The sequence below is a fragment of the Aplidium turbinatum genome, chromosome 4, assembly GCF_918807975.1.
Source record: "Aplidium turbinatum chromosome 4, kaAplTurb1.1, whole genome shotgun sequence".
Lineage (NCBI taxonomy): Eukaryota > Metazoa > Chordata > Ascidiacea > Aplousobranchia > Polyclinidae > Aplidium > Aplidium turbinatum.
Window position 1 is genome coordinate 1,759,176 of NC_137475.1, and position 14,403 is coordinate 1,773,578.

The following is a 14,403-nucleotide window of genomic DNA, read 5'->3' on the forward strand; positions in this document are numbered from 1 at the left end:
TGACTAAAGTCTATTGTAAATGTGGCTTTAACACACAAGTATGGAGATTCAAGTATAATTTCTGTTTGAATAAGAACATTCTGATGATCCCAATAAAAGTGAAACAGCTTGTTAAAGTTGTCAATAAAGAGATGCTTACAGAAACGCTTCGATAGTAAGTGTTACAATCGATATGCGTAGTCCACAGTAGGCTACATTTTTGTTCTAGACTGAGTGAACTATTTTCTTGCGTAATTCGGTTGTGGCGTTTCGATGATACTGACAGATAGTAACCTTTTGTTACGCAATCTATTACTGTAAAATATGCCTCTAAATCAGGGGTTCCCAAACTTTCTGTTCATCGGTACCCTTTGGTCAATTTATAGATTCGCTCGTGTACCCCCAAAATTTTCTCATATTTTTGGCTTTAGAAAGTTTAGATATTGCAACAAATTAACAGTAGAGCTGCATTAGAAGACTGCATACATGATATTTTGTACCAATCAAAGCACACAAAGTTATTCATAACAATGTAATCCAAGGTTAAACAAACACTACAATCAATCAATCAAACAAACAATATGCCGGCTGAATAAGCCCAGCAATCCTACCTAATGTGATGGATGAGCTTGCATTTTAGCAACAAGCTCATTAATACGGGGTGAAACATTAGAAACAGCACAGCGAAGATCATGTCCAGGTGTTTTGAGCTGTGATCTGTTTTTTGATTCCTAGCAGCACTGAAAATGTTGACTCACACAACTATGTTGATGGAAACAACAACAATGCATGAATAGCAAGTTCCGCAATCTTTTTGTACGACTTGTACATCGTAAATCAAAAATCATGTGAACAGTGAACTTGGTAGTTACTGTAGTTGTAGTTAAAGCTTCTACTGGGGTGAAAATGTGACTTACTAAGGAATTCTTAATCTCAGGTCTTCAAATTAGGCTATTAACATCATTAGGTGATAAAAAATATTTTAAGGCAGATTAGAAGTTATGGAAAGAATATCCTTATACTTAATCTAATGTACCCCTTGAAAAGTTGAAATGTACCCCTGGGGGTACATGTACCCCAGTTTGGGAACCCCTGCTCTAAAAGGTAACCCCATGGACATTCTGGAAACTTCTCTGACTTGTTCCAGAACAATGAATTCTTGTGATGTAATATTACCTTAGCCTTTGAAAGCTTCTGGTCCAAGCACACCTTTTATAAATAGCCCCGTGATTTGATTTTTATTATTAGAGCAGTGTTTAGATTTGTGTTGAAAGTTGTGTAATATGAAGATTAGAAGTTATAATGAAACGTTTGTTGAAGACGATTGTAGAGTTCCAGCCGATATTGACTAGAATGTAAAAGTGGAAGTTATTGCCAATTGTAAAGTAGCTGTTGTAAGTGGGGGTGTATGTTCACTTTGAAATCGACAAAGACGTTTGCTGTTCAGAGTTTGATTTCTTTATGTCATGGAAGTGGTGCATCATTCGTCAAGTTAAGCATTTCATCTATTATCTCACAAGTAGAACTATTCGACCATTTATCTGATTGTTTAACGTTTGATATTTCAGTAAACTACGACATAAAATTTTCCAAGGTCTCTTTACGTGTAAGTCCTAGAAAGAATTGTGACAGTGAGCCAATCACAATTTACAAGAATGCCGCTCGAGGTACAATTCAGTGGGTTTCAAAGACTGCAATCTGAAAGTTAAGCAGCATATGCTTTCTACAAAAATAAAGTTTACAATAATGCTTTGTAATCTTCATCCATTTGATAGGAAGTTATTAGGTCATCAAGCATTATGTCATAATGTGATTGATTGTGCACTTGTAGAAGGCTCAACTTTTAATTCAGTTGACTTTAAGTTGAAGTCCTTGTAGCTACATTTTCTGTTTTACTTTTTACACTTGTAAATCCTTAATTTAGTTTCTGCATTCTTCTGATTATGATGGAAGGTTGTGATAAATATTTGCTATCAATATAATACAACAAAATTTATTCTAATGGGGTTGTGCGATCCACTCGGTGGCGCTACAACTGGGTCCTAGCAACACGCTCGCAGTGATTGCTTCAAGCTTTAGCACGCTTTGCGTAACGCGCGTACAGCTGATATGGGTGGATGGGAGTGCAGTTTTGTGTTGATGTGAGGGTAAGAAGGTGCATGTATTACAAAGCTTGATACATTTTAGGCTTGATTTAACGTTGCTGTGGCTTCAAAAGCAAATAAGTAAACAGGCGTTTTCGAACACATTGCATGACAACACATCTTGAAAGCAAACAGTGTGCCATCAGTGTTCACTTTCAAACCAACACTTGCTACCTCAGGAAGAGGAGCGCGTTTGAAACGAAGATTAGAAAAGCTTTGTAACATTGAAGATTGGCAGCATGAAGAAGAGGTTGTTGATCATGCTGAATGTACAACGGAACCTCATTGCAAGAGAAGGAAAGCGACTTCAGTTGCAATTCAGTGCAGCCTGGATAGCAATTAGCAACGACAATAGTTAGACAATAATACAAAATTTGTTAGATGTTTGCCACAAGTATGCTGTTGAACATGAAATTACTTTCAATTCTAAAAAGTCATTTGGTATGTTATTTTCGCCAAAAAACTTTTATCTTTCACGTGTTCCTCTGATACATCTAGGGAAATCTGAAATTGTGTTCACAGACTCTGTAAAATACCTGGGTGTATTTATTGAGAGTTCTCTCTCAGATGAAAAAGATATTTCAAGGCAGGTACGCTCTCAGTACTGTGCTGCAAACAATGCAAAATCTCATTTCGCTAAATGCTCACTCGCTGTAAAAAAACATTGTATTTCGCTCTTATTGTATGTCCTTTTACGCATCCCAGTTGTGGAACAAGTTTAGATCTTCTAGTATAAAACGATTACGTGTTGCTTGCAATGGTTCTTCTAGAATATTGCACAACTTGCCTCGTTATGTCAATGCCCGTGAATATCAAGTAATAACAACGTTTGATGCTTTATTGAGGAAAAACATGTTTTCGTTTATCAACCGTTGCATTCACTCCTCAAATCGCTTTATATCAGACCTGATGTCATCTGATTGTTTTTATCGTTCTGAATACTTTCAATTCTTCCAACGCTCATTGTATGTAAATTTGTAACAGTAGATTATAGCCCATTTAGTGAGCTTTTAAACCGACGGCATCCAAAGTGGCTCTCTGTGACCTTTGTGCATTTGCAGTTTGTGTATTATTTTGTTGTTTTTGTTGTGGATATGGACAACTTTGTCTGACGCAAATAAATAATAATAATAGCGGAGGAAGCGCTTCAACTGGAATGAGAATTGAACATTACAATGAAAATAAGCAAGTCATAAACTACTATACTGGTTTCGATGATTATGATCACTTTATGTTATTCTTGCGTTGCTTGGGGCCAGCTGCATATGACTTGAACTATACCAGCAGCAAACTTAACCCACCAAACCAGCTCTTTCTTACTCTAATGAAGCTAAGACAATCAAAGGAAACTAAAGAGCTGAGTTTTCTCTTTCACATTAGTGAAAGCACAGTTTCATTAATTTTCAGGGTATGGATCAACGTTATGTATTTTCAGCAGAAGGAACATTCTATTTGGCCATCTCGAGCTGTTGTGGATGAACACATGCCCACACAATTTCAAAATTCATTCCCCACAACACGTGTCATTTTAGATGCAACTGAAATACGAATCATTAAGCTAAAAAAAGTTGATGCTCAAAGCATGACGTTCTCCACTTACAAGAATAAGAACACACTAAAAATTATGATTGGCATCACTCGAAATGGGCTGGTATCGTACGTACGCCCATCAACAGGTGGATGTTCAAGTGATCGCCAACTTATCGAGCAAAGTGCTCTCTACAAGCAAGCTAAGGAACACTTTTCACAAAGGGATAGCATCATGGCTGACAGAGGTATTCTTGTGCAGGCACTTTTTGCACCTTATGATGTTGCAGTCAACACGCCTACCATGCTGAAAGGGAAGCACCAACTTGATGCAGATGTGGTTGTCTCGGATAAACGCATTGCATCATCACGCATACATGTCGAGCGTGTTATTGGACTGAGCAAGACATATAAAATTTTGACTAACCCACTGCCTTACCAGTATGTCCCAATGGCATCACGTATCGTGTTTGTATGTTTCATGCTGTGTAACTTTCGTAAACCTATTGTTAGTTGATTTTGTGATTACTTTCTTTCTTAGCAAAATCTCTTCAGGAGGTTTTCTTTGCCTACCGGCTTTCTCTTTTTTTATACTACCGCAGCAGCGTTCCTTCTCACATAACGTAGCTGGCCTTGTACCATTGCTGGTGATGCGGCCATGTGTTTTTATAATTATTTTTTCTGACTGTAAGCTGTTTTATAATGCATGTTATAACGCTAGCTCGTTTTGCCGCATCTTATCTTTTCCGTTCTCGTGTTACGCTGCTTGATTTAAAGTGAAAATTATCTTTTGCTTATGACTTAAATGCAGCCAAATGCGTTTCAACCTTCTAAAAACAAACATGTTTTGATAACTACAATGCATATCCGAATCATATTTTAAGTTATTCTTTCGCCCACGCATAACCAAGCGCTGTACAACGCATCGTCTATATGCTGCGCAAGGCTAGTTCTCGTCTAGAAGGACCCAGTTGTACCGCCGCTAGTGGTTTCGTGGTATCCTGTCGCACAACCCCACTGATGTAAAAATATCTACAACAAATAATAAACTTTGAAACACATTTAAAAGTCTTACCTCTCTAACAAGAGGGCCCCCACTATCACCGTGACAAGAGTCGACAATTTTTGCCTTGTTCGATCCAATTCCACAAATCATGTTTTTGGTGAACTTTATGCTTTCTTCAATTACTCGATTGTCCGACAACGTTTCTTGATCAGCCAAGCATCTTTATCATGATCAATCAAACAAAGAAATTTGTAAAAAAATTATTTTAAAGATGAAAATGGTCCAAAGTTCAACACTGTAAATATGGTCTGCATGGACCATGTGTAAAATTGTTGTGTTTCAATATTGGTTGGGGCATATTGAACTACTGCACATTATATGTTGTTTTTTTTCTTTCAATGCGCAAATGTAGAAGCTAAAAAATTTGTAAGAAAATTATCTCAATAATGCAAACAAATGGCAACTCTATTTTCGCCAGAGTAATGCAGATACTAACGTTGTATCACCGGATTGACGTCAGCTGAAGCAGAACGAGTCTTTCCTGATATATTTGTTCGTTTTTTCTAAAACTAGATTGTTTCAGACGATCAAAGTACATGCAAATATAATGAATATCTATAGTGGAAATGCACAGTTGCACACTCACCAAATCGAAATGGAGAGCAACCTAAGTTGATAACAAACCTTTTATCGTTTCGCAATCGAATTAATCCTTGTTTGAGTTTGTTTGAAGCTTTTTCAACATTTGCGTCTTCTATGCCAAAGCCAGTGACAACGGCAAGAATATCCTTTTCTTCTCGTTTGTCTTCCTGAAGCAACCACTTGCCTAAACGTTTGCATAACAATGATTTGAATTAACAGTATTTGTGACGTTATTTAGACGTCGTCAAATTCAATCAAATATTCTTACTATGAATCAATTAGACAAATTCTGTTTTGTCTTGTTTCTGATTATTCTGGTTGCAGAGTGTAACCAATTACTTACTTTCCTTCTGGCACTGTTCTTCTGACGTTTCATTTCCGTGAAGGATTCCACTTCGATAAAGAAAACTACCAACGCAGTTTCCTTTAACACATGGCAGACACACGGGTCTGATAAAAGACGAGTATTCTACAAAATCGTTCTCCATTCTGTCCGGCGACACGATCCACTTGTCATCATCTATCTGCATTCTTCGTCCAAGTTTAATCTTTAAAAAGTTGCACAAATGAAAAATTGTTCACAATTTTAAATTAAGATAACACCGACTAACCAAGTATATTTTTCTAATATTACTGCTACTTCCTAAAAAGTGAAGATTTGTGTTCTATTGGATATAGCCAAGGACAAAGCACTGTTTCTTGGGTGTGATCTACAAAAATTATTGTAAGATTTGTCCAAACTCTGTGAACCAACTACTGATATAATTTTTTTGTGCAAATTAAAGTTCAAGAAGCTTGGATCGAAGGCACAGCCTTTTCCAATGATAAAAGTAAATGTGGTTGAGTTCATCAAATAAAAGTCGAGACAACACATTTTAAATTATTCTACACTATAGCAGTGGTCATAAAACTTACAAGAGCAATGTCGTAGTCCAACGTATTGTCTGAGAAATCAGCGTGAATGATAATCTCCTCTGGCAAATAAACTCTTGAGGACACTGGGAAGGTAACCGGCGTTTTGAGAGGAAGTTGTGAAATTCCTTCATTACAATACCAGTCAAACTCACATTAAGATCGGAAGATTGTTACACGCACAATCATTAAGCAAGGAATATGGAACGTTTTCACACACAGAATAATGCAAATGCGATAAAGAATTTACTAAAATAATAAGTTTTGGTTGTGAACTAGCAAAAGCAAAACAAGCATTACAAAGAAAAGATGAACAAAACAAAATGCTTTCGCTGCTTTAACCCTAGCACTCCCAAAGGGGTCAATTGACCCTTTTTGCTTTGTTTTTTCCTAAATGAACAAAACATACATAACATAGCAGGTTGATATTTTTTAACTTCTTCTTATTTTGGTTATTACACACTCCAAATGAATAGCGAGAAATTCGATGAAAAAATGGTGCATTTTTGTCCAGATTTAGGTCAACTACCAAAAGGGGTCAATTGACCCCCACGACTACTTCCTTTCATAAAAGCTCCCAAAAACATAGTTACGCAATAAATTATACGCAATAAAGACTGCTAATACTAGCTCAGTGGTATTACTCAGTCAGTGATAATATTTCAATCTGATAATGACCTTCCTGTAGCACTTCCAGCAGGGATATCTATAACTAAGGGATTGGAAACTCTTTTCAGTGCTACACATCAGTAGGGTCAACATATTACTATGACTACAGAAGAATTATTAAAATAAAGCACTTTTTGTATCAACTAAAGAATGCATAAAATTCAATTTTGCAATAACAATATAAAATGTACACTCACGTCAAAACTTATTTGATTTATAAAAGTTTAAAACCACGAAACCAAAAAATCAAAAAATAAATCAAAGCAAAGAATCCAAAAATTTCCTGTTGTTGTTTAGCATTTTATGTAAAGTAAACGAGGAGTGTTCAACAATCAGCAAAATGTGTTGTCTAGGCTTTTATGATAAACTTATTCACAGACCAAGCCAGTAATTACGAAATCAATGCATTTAAGATGTCATAAGAACTAAAAGTAATACTCGGTTTTGTTAGCAGCAAACGAAATACGACAGGATTGCACAAATGGAATACAAACACATTAAACAAACAAGGCAAGTGTATACTTTACAGTTTACGGCAGGTGCATTGATTGTTACACTTTTTCTTGTCTGTTTACTACTTGCTATTTTTTTAGTTCAACTTATGTAAACTTTTATCACAGCGACGCAAAGAACAGTGACCCCACTGATGGTGTATAAAAGTGTTTTCAGTTCCACAGAGTTTCCAATCCCGACGTAGTTATAGATATCCCTGACTTCCAGCAAGCAATTGCAAACATCTATTGTTCAGTAATTATTTCCCTGTATACTACCTACCCAGGTAGCAATAGTCGGCGTGCAGCTGGCGTCATCAGGGCGGCGAGCGCTCACATTGGCGACATCGAAAATCGTTAGCTGTAGGACAGCGCCTCACTGGCGAATATCGTCATGATTTTTTTTCTGTAAAGTCATGACGATATTCGCCAGTGAGGCGCTGTCCTACAGCTAACGATTTTCGATGTCGCCAATGTGAGCGTTTTCTGCTAGCTTCGCGCCGTCGACTTTCGAGCGAGAGACGCGCTTTCGATTTTCACTCGCTTTCCGCTGGCAACGCGCCGTCGAGTTTCGTCAGATGGTGTTGGTTTCGTACGAAAGGCCGAGCTTCGCGCTTGATTATACCGTTTAGTTGCGCTTGATTGAAGTCACGTGCCATTTCAAACACGCGGTTGAGCTGATTTGAAGAGCCTGTTTGTCTGATCAATTGTCTTTTGCGCTTGCTCACTTATTTGGTAGACTGCTGTACAGTAAAGCTTACTTTGCACTTATTTTGGTGTACCCGGTTACGCCTACAGCATGTAAGAAAGTGTCGAAAGAGGGAACTGTGTCCTAGTCTATTGTGTTTTAACCTTAATTACATGAAGATTTAAGAAAGCTAACAAACGCTCTCTTTTTGATCTGGAAGAAAAGTTAGAAGAAGATGCGGATGTTTTGGCAGCTATTGTAAGTCACTGTACTCATTTGTTATAACTTACACTTTTATGCCACAAGCTACATGTGCGGTAGGCCATGTCGGAATAGGTACATGCAATCCTATTCCGACATGGCTACACCAGCCTTATGTCATGCAACAACCGATCAGTTAAATTCTAACATGACGTGTTGACAAAATATTTGTTATTGCACCTATAAAGTAACTGTTGTCATATTAGTTACATGTTTGTTTTCGCTTTGCAGGTGGTAACTACAGTAAATCATACTCAAAAAAGATTAGAACCTCCCAGACAGCAAAATCCGTCATTTTTACATTGATGTGACGTCTGCGGACATTGAACCAATGTAAAAATGACAGATTTTGCTGTCTGGGCTTTTAATTATTCAACTGCTCAGTTTCAATTTTTAAAACTTGTTTGTTTTGCTCTAAATGCTTCCACATACATTTTGTGTGCAGAAATAACTTAGTTTGTAAAATAGAATCATGTTTATTAGACCAATTTATGATGATTTTTAAAGAATAACCTAACGATTAACCAATATATAGAACGTGTGGTTGTTTGGTTTGAGTTCACGATCTAGACTTCGCTTGTTACCTTGTTCAGTTTTAAACTGACTATTGAGTAACGTGTGGATGTTCATTTAACAGCGATGGAAAATAACAACGGTTGGAAGAAATGATTGCACGGAAACTGTGTGGAGAGTTATGCGACTTTTAATGAATGACGATCTGGCCGTTCAGTTTAATTGGAGTGGAAAAAACGAAAAAACTACCTTTCTTGATCTGAAAATAAAAAAGTGTTATTTGGTAAGTTTGTATTTATATAATTGTATATTTAAGACTTAAATTTTAAGTTTAAGTAGTTTTACGATTTTAAAATGATCTTATCCTTAAATTTCAAAATCGTAAAACGATTTTGAAATTTAAGTAAGTTTTACAAACTTACTTAAATTTTAAGTAGTTTTATGAGCTACCGTCAGTAATAAGTGCTGCAATGCTATTGCTAACACCATGCATACTACAATACGATGGTGGAAAATGCCAGGCTTCTTTGTTTTTATGAATGGAAGTTAAATATAAATCAAATCAACTGAGGATTGAGAAATTGGAAGATTTATCAAGGAATGGAATATTTTTCTGTAATATAAACGTTAAAATGTGACAACGTCCTGTAATATATCAGTTTCTACTATTTAGCCATGCCTTCCCAATATCACATGCGTGGTTGTTGTTGCAGGATAAAACACGGGTTTCAACAGCATCTTATCACAAACGATGTTTCAATAATGCTGAGTATTATCACTGATGAATTATATTAAACCCCCTCCCCCACCGATGTGACGCTAACATAACGCTTTACATACCCCCCCCCCCCCGTCGAAGGCGTTACGTAATATTTGAACGTTTCCTAATTACAATTTTTTTTATATTACTACCCGTCTTGCTACGTCATAGGGGGGCTTATACAGTACATTTAATTGTAATGAACCCTCTCATGTCCTCGTGCAGGTTAAGGATACTTGCCATCGGTTCGATCCCTAATAATGAGTTAGTAGTGTAATTAAGTTGTTGTTGTGAGCGAAATTGTTTTCACAGAGAGCTCATATTGTATTATTACAGATGTGATTCGAAGGCAAGCCAAGGCGACGGACAAAGTTATCAAATCCGCAGTGAAGCGGTATTTGAAGGCGGCTGGTGACATAAATGAAAAAAAAAGAACCGGGCAAACAAAACTTCCGGCGCAGATAAAAATTCGGACGCTACATGAACGCTATCTGTTTTTTGATTGTTTGTTGACCTTTTAGTGTTCTCTTTTAACATCTTGCTGCGAATTATTATTTTTGCGTGCCTCTTAATTCGGTTTGCTTCCTTCGTACAGTAGTTGCATTTGGGGACAATTTTATCCCGACAAGCTATTTCCAAACACTGTTGTGCCGTCTATTTACTAATATTAATTCTTGTAGTGAAGTCGAGTTTAATGTTATGAATCATTTAATTAATATGTTTAATGTTGTTATTCAAACGTGTTTTCGGAGGGGTGTTTTGCCGCCAGTCCTAATCCCTAACATTAACCCGAACCAAAGCTCTTTGGCGTCAAAACGACCTGTTCCCATTTTTTTTTTATATTTACCTAATGGATGTCGGAACGCAATAATCACTCATGATTGTTGGTATACTGCATGTATCCTACGTGGATTTACATTTTTTTCCATGCAATGGTATGTTATGAGGGTTTGAATTTTGTGGTATCTGGCTTTGAAGGTTGCCAGCATGACAGCCACAACAGATGTGCAAACGAATATGCGTTATGGTCGTCGTTCAGGCGCCCTTCCCTATAATTGTGGTTGCCGTGCTGGCAACCCTCAAAGCCAGACAGCACAAAAAACTCATTAATTTGAATTTCCATGCTGGCTACGTATTAATCTTTATTACATCATAGAGTACAGTGGAATCAATAGTAGTGTTCTTGATGTTGCTGTGTATTTTCTTCCAGTGCTGTGATTTTGACGTATTGCAATACCTATCATATACTGTATGCTTATATAATTATGATACTGTCGTATGTAGTACACAATTGGTTTCTAATCGGGAGTAAATTTTACTTACCCCTTACCCTAGGCCTAAGGTAAATGTTGCGAGCAAACATGTTAATCAAACTCATTATAGTTTGGAAAACCAAGAAAGTTTTTTTTAATATAATTTTTTGCTTAAAAATTATTGTTTTGCGAAAACTGTCAAAATTCACTTTAACAGCTGCTGGGCTTTTACAAATAATCTCATGTTTATAGTCTTTAGCTTTGCTCTCACATGGCTTGGATTTGTAAATTGTTCTGTTATTTGTATTACAAATGATCAGAAAAACCGCCATTCATTATTACTGAAACATTTTTTAGCATAGTGTTACGAAAATGGAGCTGTGGTAAAACAGTGTATTAAAAATCTTCATTGTTTTCGTTGTTTTACATTCTTGAATTGCGTCTCGCTTTAACCACAAAAAGACAATTAATACACGAAATGCTTCAAAAAGTTTTAGTGTTTTGTTTTGATAATTTCGCAAACAACAGCTGCTGCTGGTGGCCGAAAAAAAAGGGCTTCAGCAGGGCGACATTCGTCAGTCCAGCGACAGCGCGCGCAGCCGCAAAAACGTGCCAGTAAGTTTAGCGAAATTCGTTGGCGTACAGACAGCGCACCGTTAACTAACTTGAGCGACTTTCGCGATCGAGGCGCTTACGCACAGCCGACTTTATTGTCGAATTTCGCCAGCGTTACGCCGGCTATGCGATGAGCAGATCGGTGGCGGCTGGCTGGCGATTATCGCTGGCGCGTCGCCAATAACTTCGCTAGCGTGGAGCTGGCTAGACGCCAATCTTTGCTACTTGGGTATAGCCAAAACTACGGCTTTCAAACCTCCTTTCAACAACTGCCTTTTAAACCTCCTTTCAATCAGATATCAAACAGTAGGCTAGTTCTGACTAGAGTGTTAATTAAATATCGTTTGATCACACAATTGAATTCCTTTGTTGTCAACTGATTTCAGATACACTTAAATTAAAATTATTTCAAAAGCAAAGTGTTCAAGAACTTGTTTTCAAGCAATATTAAGTGCTAGGGTCAATTGACCCTTTTGGTAGTTCTTGAAGAAAAAATATCCGGTATTTCTAGGGTTAAAACAAAACTTCTCTCTTACCTAGTGTGACCAGTAGATTGCGAGGCCAACCATGTTGAATATAGTAAGAGGGGAAGACGTGTGCAGCTGTTAGGATCCAGCGATGGTTGATTAAAGATCCACCTCCGAATGTACTATCGTTGTACGACTAAGCAGATAAGTATCAAAAGATAGTTTTTATGTAAAGCACATTTGAAAATACTCTACCCGCTTGTAGCAAGATCTATTCAAAATGTGATGCAATTGAATTGATTTAACTGATTGTGATATCTAGACTACTGGCATTCTTAACTTTGTGACATCAGAGACTTAGTTGGAAATATTTACAGTAGCTTAGCAATGTGGATGTCAATATGAATTAAACAAAACACATGTCAATTCATGAGCAATGTTGTGAAACCAACAACCTCACAAATTCACACTGAAAGGAAACATAGATTACAATTTTAGTTACAGCATGAATGATAACAACTACATAGCCTATTACTTTATGTTTTATTCAAATAAGTCAAACAAATATCTGATTAAATTTATGAACGTTTTTTTGTACAGTACACTATTTAATATTTCTAAAGAGTTCTACGATATATTTCGCAATGAATCTGATGCAGTTTTCCAATTGTCGATAGATTTGCTTTGAAAAAGATTACTTCACTTCACGTACGTTAAAGACACTGGATTCGTATCCACAAAGAACAGCTTGCCAAGGCCAGGCTCCTCCAGCAGCATATTCCCCACCAATGACTCTTCCAACAGATGCTTGGTTCCGAATGTTTCTAACGTTTCCAGCTTTTCCACATGAATTTTGTTCTAAAAACATCGAGTTTTCTTTTGATATCATTTGGTTTGGTTAACCTATAATCAATCAACAAGTATGCAACATTTTGCAAACATCGCCATTGCAGTTTACCATAGAGTAGCATGCAATAGTCTCTATTGAATAGAGTGCTGTAAAGTGTTTTGCAACATATGTGTTATTCACAGCAGTAGCATCTAACTTTTCCTTACCTTGTCCATTGGTTAAAACGATGCTGAACACACATAGCATGAAAAAAGCGGTATCTTTTGCTACCATCTCTGTCTATTGTGTTAGAGTGAAGTATGGTCAAATTTTATTAGGATACAAAGCAAAGTAATTATAGCCTTCGATTTTTCCTTTCACAATATCTCATTCGCTTTGTGTTGCCCAGGTAGACTAGTGCAAGCACAATTAAGACTTTATATAAGAAAAGCTAGTAACCATCACCTTCTTTTCCAGTATACTAAACATGACTTGCATTGTGTAAGAATCCACGCGTAGGTATAGTGGAAATTTTGCGGAAGGAACTCGGTAATAAAGAGGCAGTTGTGATATCACTGCTCTGCAATTGAGCATCGTTGATGCAAAAGAATAAATGGCTCATTTCGATTTTTTACACCTACGTTTAGCTTCACATAACCAAACTTTAGAATTTGAAAAGTGATCTTCTTCTTTCGTTTGAGACTAGATCAAATCAAATTTCAGGGCAGGTGATGGAGAGCCAGGTGAGTGTAGCTTCGTCCAGCGTTGCTATACCATGCGTTCCATTTGGTGCCTTATAGATCGGACATTCGAGAACGACATGGTCAGCAGTTTGTTCCTCCGCGCCGCATTCGCAGGATGGTGAGGGAGCCAAACCCCACTTGTGCATGTTGGAATGGAAGCGACCGACTCCGGTTCGGATTCTGTTGAGCTTGACCCAAGTCGGCCGAGGCAGGTCCATACCAGGGGGGCGCGCCACCGGGTGAGGTATAAAACGATGTAGTTTCGTGTCGGTGGCACACCACGCTGCATTCCAATTGTCTTCCATGAAGGGTGCTGCGCTGATGGCATGATCGCTGAACGGATGTAGTAATTCAACAGCAGCTGGCACAAAGGGGTGTCTTGACTTTAATTGCCGGGGAGATTCCTGAGGTGGGATGTTGAGTTTTGCATGAAGCAAGTGGTTAGGATCCCCCGCCCGGCGAGCCAGGTGTATAAGGGCTCCCTTTCGGCGAAGCTCAGCAGGTTGGATGCCTGCGAGGATTGGTAAATACTCTGTTGGAGTTGGGCGCAGGCATCCAGTTACAGTTCGCAATGCGTCGTTGATTGGGCTGTCGATGAGACGGGTGTGGGCACTGCGGCACCAGGCAGGGGCGCAGTATTCAGCAGTGGAGTGGACCAACGCCAGGGTTGCAGTGCGCAAGGTGTCAGCACCTGCACCCCAAGTTGTGCCTGCCAAACGTCTCAGCAGAGCGATGCGAGATGTCAGCTTTTTGCGTAGTGACTGTAAATGGTGACGGTATGTGAGTGACCTGTCAAGTGTAACCCCAAGGTATGTAGGTTCTGGGCAGGGCGGAAAAATTGTGCCGTTAACGGTCACTTTCAAGTCACGTTTTGCCTCCCTGTTGTTGAGATGGAAGGCTGCCG

The 14,403-nt window shown here is 38.0% G+C and overlaps 2 protein-coding genes across 2 annotated transcripts in view; one reads left to right on the plus strand and one right to left on the minus strand.

The window, feature by feature from the left end:
* Window positions 1-14,403, minus strand: part of LOC145768330 (protein lev-9-like) — a 90,915-nt gene that overhangs the window by 13,333 nt on the left and 63,179 nt on the right. The gene's annotated exons all lie outside the window — the stretch shown is intronic.
* LOC145768324 (uncharacterized) lies at window positions 3,280-4,167 on the plus strand. Its single transcript, XM_082579801.1, has one exon. The coding sequence runs from the start codon at window positions 3,280-3,282 to the stop codon at window positions 4,165-4,167; it is 888 nt and encodes a 295-aa protein (XP_082435927.1).

Coding starts and splice junctions, on each gene's coding strand:
- LOC145768324 (XM_082579801.1), top strand. CDS start 3,280: ATGAGAATTGAACATTACAATGAAAATAAGCAAGTCATAAACTACTAT.